Source organism: Mus pahari, chromosome 10 (assembly GCF_900095145.1).
Source record: "Mus pahari chromosome 10, PAHARI_EIJ_v1.1, whole genome shotgun sequence".
Taxonomy (NCBI): domain Eukaryota; kingdom Metazoa; phylum Chordata; class Mammalia; order Rodentia; family Muridae; genus Mus; species Mus pahari.
In genome coordinates, this window is record NC_034599.1 from 59,217,731 (window position 1) to 59,225,230 (window position 7,500).

Consider the following 7,500-nt stretch of genomic DNA (forward strand, 5'->3'; position numbering starts at 1 on the left):
AAAAAAAAAAAAAAACGGCTTTGAGTTCCAGGATAGCCATAGTTACATAGTGAGGCCCTATTTCATGAAAAAATAAAAACAAAACAAAAACAAATAAATTAGTTTGTATAGGGAGCTAGTTCTACTTCAGTGAGGTATGAGAACATTGCATGCCTAATTTAATTTTCTTAATTTTCTTCAGCTAGAGTATCAAGTGACATAAAATTTAAGTTTGAAAAGAAAGTACAAGTTGGGCAGTGGCGGCCTTTAATCCCACACTTGGGAGGCAGAGGTAGGCAGATTTCCGAGTTTGAGGCCAGCCTGGTCTATAGAGTGAGCTCAGGACAGCCAGGGCTACACAGAGAAACCCTGTCTCGAAACAACAACAACAACAACAACAAAAAAGGAAAAAAGAAAAGAAAAGAAAAAGAAAGAAAAAGTACACCACTTAAGACAAAGGTCTTTAATGACATGGAAGTATTTCACATTGCACAACTCTCAGAGACATCCAGAAGAGCTAGGTCCCTTATCTCCTCCAGAAGTGTGTACAGACTTCTTCCCTTTGTCTGGCAGTATTCTTGATGCTCTTCCTGAATCACCTTGCCTTTGACTTCTTGTGCAAGCTGTGCTTCCTCCACAGATCGGGTTACTTCCTTCACTAACTCACTCTTCAGCAGGGAGCTCTGGTGACAGAGTTCTGTGTTTGGGATCATGTATGGTTTGTTGCTTATTATTTCAAGCCTGATTGTATCAGAGTGGCAGCGTGAGGCCTGGACAGAAATTCTTACCTGGCACAGAGAAATACATGTTACTGAAACATGCCCTTCTTTCCTTCACACTGAAAGCAACATAGAATGCACACAGAGACTTACTGTCACATGGTCAAATAGATGAAATGTAACAGACTGCCCTCCAGCTGTGGTAGAGATGATCTTGTTTTGAGATCTTTGTAGGGATCCTGGCTTCCATTCAGAGCTGCCCTCTGGGCCACAGGCAATCACTAAGCCATCTTTATTCTTCAGATAAGCAGCACCTTTAATCCCAAACCTCAATCATTGACAGGGTGAAAACAGATAATATATTCTTAGTATGCAGACCTTACTATACTTAGCCATTTTTCCCGTGGTTTACCCCAGAAACATTTTTACAAAAACAGATAAGTAACAATACTTTGCTAGCTAAGAAGAGTCCTAAGACTGGTAGGGATGTGCACCTATATGTACTCCCAATTGCTGCTTTTATTTCCTGACTGTATATTATACTATGTACATACAATAATTTCATGGAGTGTGTGTGTGTGTGTATATATATATATATATATATATATATATATATATATATATATATATATATATATATATGTTGTAGCAATGCATATGTGAATATATAGGGCTTATTTGAGAAAGTCTGACTGTGTAGCCCTGGCTGGCCTCAAACTTAAGAGATCTGGTTGTGTTTGCCTCTTGAGTGCTAGGATTAAAGGTGTGTACCACCATGACAAGCTTATATTCTTTTGAGATAATGTCTCATATAGCACAATCTGGCATCAAAATCATTATATAGCTAAGGATGACCTTGAACTTCCGATCATCTTGCTTTATCGGTGTCATCACACCTGGTTTTATGGGATGATGGGGATCAAATCCAGCACTCCAGATGTGTTAGACAAGCAATCCACTGTTAAGCTATACAACCCCAATCTAAATAAATACTTTAGTAAGTTATATATAATGAACATTTGTGTTCTACACTGGTATTGTTTAACTATGGTTTCCTGTTCCCCACTGCATGAGAAGTAATATACCTTGGTATAAATACAAGTACACCATTTGTTCTAATGGAATAAATAACTCCATCAGCTATGCAGCGCTCCTCAGTTTCTGGGTCTCGATCTTTAAAGTACATGCACTGGAAGAGCTCAGTGGACTGCTTCTGAGAACGCTGTGCCGCCTGTAAGAAGTGCAACCCAAAGCATCACAACAGTTTCCTGCCGCCCAGGAAGAAGCCCAGAACTCATTCCCACAGAAGCAGCTTTTAAAAAGGCAGGATTCGTGTGTGGTGGCGGCACCTGCATGTAATCCCAGCACTTGGGAGACTGAGACAGGAGGATCAACATTAGTTACAGCCCTAGTCTCAACTAAACCAAAGAAGAGACAGAGCAACCTGGTGTCAAATACAAAGAGTAGAGATGAGGTGAGAAGGCAGGCAGCACACACGTGTAAGCCTTATCACCTGGGTCAGTCCCCAGGCTCCAAGGGAATGCTGGCCATGGCAGCACACATCTGTAATCCCAGTACTCCAACACAAGGTGGGAGGTAAAGACGGGAGAATTGGCCAGAAGCTCACAGCTGCAGTGGCCAGCTGTCCTGGAACAAGACCATGTCTAAAACACGGTGGAAGGCAAGAGTCAATCAACTCTTGAAAGTTATCCTGTGATACCCACATGTGCCATTATACATGAGTAACTGCACTGTCTCTGTCTCTGTTACACACACACACACTTTTAGACTGATGAGATGGCTCAGTGGTTAAAGGCATTTATTGCCAAACCTGACAACTTGAGTTCCATACTGGTTGTAGATGGTTGAAGATTACCAACTCCCACAAATTATCCTTTGACTTTCACCTGAATACATATATTCAGCATACACATATATAATTTAAGGAATTTTAAAGATATGAAAATTACTATTATTGTGCAGAGATAGCCGCTATTACATTACAGACAATGTTAACTTTTTGTTGTTTTCCTTGAGACATGATCTCTCTACTATGTAGCCCTGGCTGTCTTAGAACTCACTATATAAATCATACTTGCCTCGAATCTGCAGAGATCTGCTTGTTTCTGCCTCCCAAGTGCAGGGCCTAAAGGCCACCATGCCTGGCTTTGATTTATATATGTATAAAGTCTTGCTAATGTAGACCAGGCTAACCTGAAAATTTAAACTTGTGTCTCAGCCTCCTAGATATTGAGATTACACCATATCCAGCTGCTTGAACCTCTCTATAACTTTTAGGAAAGATCTCTAATCCATTGTCAAGCCTCTAACACTAAGCCTGGATTAGGGCACAGAGAGGCTATGTGGAGGATCACTTGACTTTCCTCAGTTGGAGACTCAGCCTGGAACATACAGTGAGATTTCATCTAAAAACACAAAACAAAACAAAACTGCCAGGCATGGTGTTTAAGAAAGGACACCTTTAATCCCAGCACTTGGGAGACAGAGGCTGGTGGATTTGGGAGGCAGAGGCAGGCAGATCTGTGAGGCAGAGGACAGACCAGTATACATAATGAAATTCTGTCTCAAAAAATAAACAACAACAATAACAAAATCTCCCAAATTCATGTTATCTTAGAACACTTGTACTAAGAGCATGGGTTACAATAATTATGGAGTTTGCAAAAATATATGGTACTTCATTCTTTGGTGCAAGAAAGCTGCTAACTCTTAAGAGATAATGGGTAAAAGTTTAAATTTCTTCTTACTCTGTTTCTGTTGTTGATGTGTTTGCATAATTCCTCAAGATTTTTGTTGCTGAACAAATTTTCTTTAATCTCCATTTTCTTGTCTTTTGAGATGGCTGCCATTAATAGCCGATGCACTACAATATCTGAATATCTTCTTATTGGAGAAGTAAAGTGGGTGTATTTATCTAAGGCCAGCCCTTCAAAAGGAAAGCAGATGTCAGAACAAAGAACAAAGAGCATGCTGAAAAAGACTTGCTCACAGTTAAGGCATCGGGAAGTCAGTGCTGTCAGTCACCGTAATGATGGAACTCCTCCTCCGTGCAGGATCCGGTGGAGAAGTAGAGCGCGTTGGACATGGCCTGGGTGGCCATGGAGCGCAGCAGCTTGTTTACCAGGGGGTCCTTGGGGTCGTTTGCACTATCCAGAGAGTCAGCCAGGGTTTTATTAGACCTAACAAGAAACAGAGAAGCCTCAATTGGTCCCAAGAGGCCATTTACAAGTGACACTCCTGGGTTTAAATATCCTCATATGCCAGCAGTTAAATTTATCGTAGGCACAATTTTCTTTTCAATACTAGTTTGCTTTTAAAGTTTAAACAAAGAAAGATTGTCAGAATTAAAAAAATTTTTTCTTTTGAGCCAGGATTTCTTTCTGTAGCCTCAGCAGCCTCTCAAACTCAGAGACACCTCTGCCTCCGAGCACTGGGATTCCACTGCGCACTGCCACCCCCTGGTTCAGAATTTACATTTTTAAAAAAGTTATTTATTTTCATGTACGTGTGTGTGTGCGCGTGCGTGCGTGCGTGCGTGCGTGCATGTGTCCTTTGCAGGTCCTGGGAATCAAGCCTGGGTCCTCTGTAACAGCAGTAAAGTCATTTTGTTCTTAAGTGCTGAGCCATTTACCCAGCCCCCAGAATTCACATTTCTTATGCAGTATAGAATAATGTTCTGTTAATACATGGCTATAGTAAACTATGAATGGTCGGGCCACCACCTCAGCATTCGAAGGAGTAACCAAGAGGCCATTTGAAAGTCCTTGGTCAGTGTGACCGGCATGTAGTCGACTCAACCAAATGTCCACAGACTCTGTTCCTTGAGACAGAAGCTACTCATTGGCTAAACTGACAAGAGGTATTTTAATTGGGACCTTGTGCTTGGCAACAATGGGATTTTTAAATCTTTTTTAAGTGGACCAGCCTCAGACTGGTGAGCCAGCTGCCTCAGGTTCCAATGCACCAATGTGCCTGGCTACAGGCCATATTTCAGAAACAACTGTAAGATAAATAAACACAGGCACTCTCTGCCATGCCTCTGCCCCCTCAGAAGCTGATTACCGTGTGTCTATGAAGAAGCCTTTTGCTTTAGCACATTCCCGGAGCTCTGAGAAAAACTCCTGGTGTGGAGGAGGGTGTTGGCGCAGCAGAGCCTGATGGGGAAAGCTCTCCCAGATCTTCTTGGCCACCCAGTGGTTGGCTAGGATCATGCATTCAGCCACTGTCTCGTGAACTTCCAGGGGCTGCTTGGGGATGAGGTCATGAATGTTCTTCTTGTCATCCAGCTGGACTCGAACCTCCACCCCTTCCAGCTCCAAGGCTCCACAGCGGTCTCTCTTTGATCGGATGTGGCGAGCTATGTCTGTCAACTTTCCAATTGCCCACACTAACTCCTCTAGTTTGGCCTGTTGGCTCTGCTTGTCCAAGGCTTTAAGTTCTGGAATATCATCAACAATGCTGAAGTTTCTGTCCAGTAGTTCCTGGGCCGCCTCGTAGAACAGTTTGTAAGCTGATCGGATAATGGTTCTGCCATACCACACCTTCTTAATTTCATAAGAGGTTTTATCTAATTCCCACATGACTGACACAGCATACCTATAAAACCAGGGACATCAACAGTATCATTATTCCATTCTCTAAACAGTTACACATTTTATTTATTTTGTGTACATTTATGTGTATGATTGCACATGTGAGTATTGTGACAAATATGTGGAGGTCAGGGGACATCTTGTGAGAGCCATTCTCTCTTTCCAGCATATTAGTCCTGAAGATCAAACTCACATAGCACAGGTGTCTTTACCCACTGAGTCTTGTAGGGCTCCGTTTTTTTTATGTAAGATTATTATTCTTTATTTAATATCTATAGGTGTTTTGCTGCATGTATGTCTGAACACTAGGTTATGTCTGCTGCTCAAGGAGGTCAGAAGATGGCGTCAGATCCCCTGGAACTACAGGCAGCTGGGAGCTGCTACATAGATGCTGGGAATCAAACCTGGGTTGTTAGAGTTGTCTGGAGGAGTGGCCAATGCTCTTAACTGTTGATCCATCTCTCCAGTCCACTTCTATTCTAATTTAGAGGCAAGCAGAACTTGATTTTGAATCAAATTTGAAAGAAATGACCTTGCTACAGATTTTTGGTACAATTTCATTACACACACAACCCTCCTTCTTCATGTATGTATGTATGTATCTATCTATCTACATGTTTACACACACATTTTAATGTTAAAAACTAAGTCAGGCTGGGTGTGGTGGCATACACCTTTAACTCCAGCACTTGAGAGGCAAAGACAGGTGGATGTTTGTGTGTCTGAGGCCAGCCAGGGCTACATAGTGCTCACTGTGTAACATGTGTCAACAACAAAGTTGTTAAATGGGTTCTGTTAAACTCTGAAGAGCTCCGCAGTGAATTCACACAGGGCCTGAAAAACCTTACAGTTCTCCATTTTGACTAGGAAAGCCTGGCGCTGACTGAGTCAGATCTGTTTAGTGCCAGGAAACCAGAAGAAAGCCTTTAAGTCATTAAGGTGACAGTGAGCTCAGTACCAAACTTAATGATAGGTTAATTAACAAAAAGCTCATTTAGCAAAGAGCCATTCTGCCACCAAAACATTTTATTAAAGAAAAAAACCTAATATCTATAACGCATACACTTTAGAGGGGCTAACGTCCTAGTATAAAAAGTTGTTTTAAATCAGTAATAAATCACAAAGCCAAATGAAAACAGTAAGGACTGTGAAGTAACTCACAGGAGAGGTGACAGAGCATCCTTTAGCCAAGACCTCCAGCTTTATACAGAGGAGGAGAAGAGTAGACTCTAAATTAAGACACTACTTGTCTGGCAAGCTGACTTACACGGAAGGATTGCACAGCACACGGGCCAGGCTGTGGGAACGAACTCTGCACTTAACTGCTGTAGGGACAGATTGCTGCAACCTCGGTGAGGGCAACCTGATTGTATGGATCTAAACACAAATGCATGCAGCTTGGCACAGGGTCTGCTTCTAGAAATTTCTCCTCAAAGATATTAAGTACTTAAAAAGACAGAGGAGAGAGAGAGAGAGAGAGAGAGAGAGAGAGAGAGAACCAGTGCTTGTCTCAGTGATAAAATAAAAATTATACACACTTATATTTATATGCACTAAATATAGAAAAAATACTCAAGAAATCAGAACCTAGGAAAATAACAGGAAGGAGCCGTCCGTCTGTCTTTTGGAGCTTGCTTACTAGTGCTGGAGTGCCTGACTCATGTGCTCACTAATAAACAGAAGCTCCCTAAGCTACCGGGCCTTCCGAAGAGCAGCGTCCACTGGGGAGCTTACTATATTCTCCTCAGCCTCTGGACGGCTTCAGAAAGCTATTGTCAGGAGAACAGAAAGAAAGGGCGAGCCTGGAAAAATAAAGTGCCCTGAAAGTATATATGGAAGGGAAGGAGTTGGTGGAGAGGGAGGCAGGGGTGTGGAGCAGAGGTGAGAGCGCACTGGAAGGCAGGCAGCTCAGAGGTGAAATCAGACTCACCGGTCAACACCCCCCAGGAGGGAGCAGAGGTCTGCGCTGAGGATGGAGGGCAGCATGTCATAGCGACGGTCGGCTAGGTAGTAAGTGGTGGCCCTGGAATGACAGGTGACACAACTGACCTTCAGCAGCCAGCCGAAGTGCTGACAGCAGGGGCTGCAGGAGGTAAACAGCCAGGGCAGGATTGGATTCCCTTGGGGTACTGCTCTCCATCAAGCAGAGAGGCTGCCTAATGAAATGGCTCCCGTGAGCCCACTTGACC

The 7,500-nt window shown here is 42.8% G+C and overlaps 2 protein-coding genes across 3 annotated transcripts in view; one reads left to right on the plus strand and one right to left on the minus strand.

Annotated features, from left to right (window-relative positions):
• The window catches only part of Tipin (TIMELESS interacting protein), a 35,488-nt gene that overhangs the window by 24,427 nt on the left and 3,561 nt on the right, over positions 1-7,500 (plus strand). The window lies entirely within an intron of this gene.
• The window catches only part of Dis3l (DIS3 like exosome 3'-5' exoribonuclease), a 36,193-nt gene continuing 29,120 nt past the window's right edge, over positions 428-7,500 (minus strand). The window contains exons 11-17 of one of the 2 annotated variants that reach the window (XM_021206311.2): positions 7,242-7,334; positions 4,782-5,315; positions 3,744-3,898; positions 3,467-3,645; positions 1,784-1,929; positions 852-1,026; positions 428-767 (exon numbers count right to left, since the gene is read on the minus strand). In XM_021206311.2, the coding sequence (XP_021061970.1) occupies positions 462-767; positions 852-1,026; positions 1,784-1,929; positions 3,467-3,645; positions 3,744-3,898; positions 4,782-5,315; positions 7,242-7,334 (1,588 nt within the window). In that variant the 3' untranslated portion in view covers positions 428-461. Of the gene's footprint in view, positions 768-851; positions 1,027-1,783; positions 1,930-3,466; positions 3,646-3,743; positions 3,899-4,781; positions 5,316-7,241; positions 7,335-7,500 lie in introns of those variants that run through there. The other variant, XM_029543308.1, reaches the window with a different exon arrangement.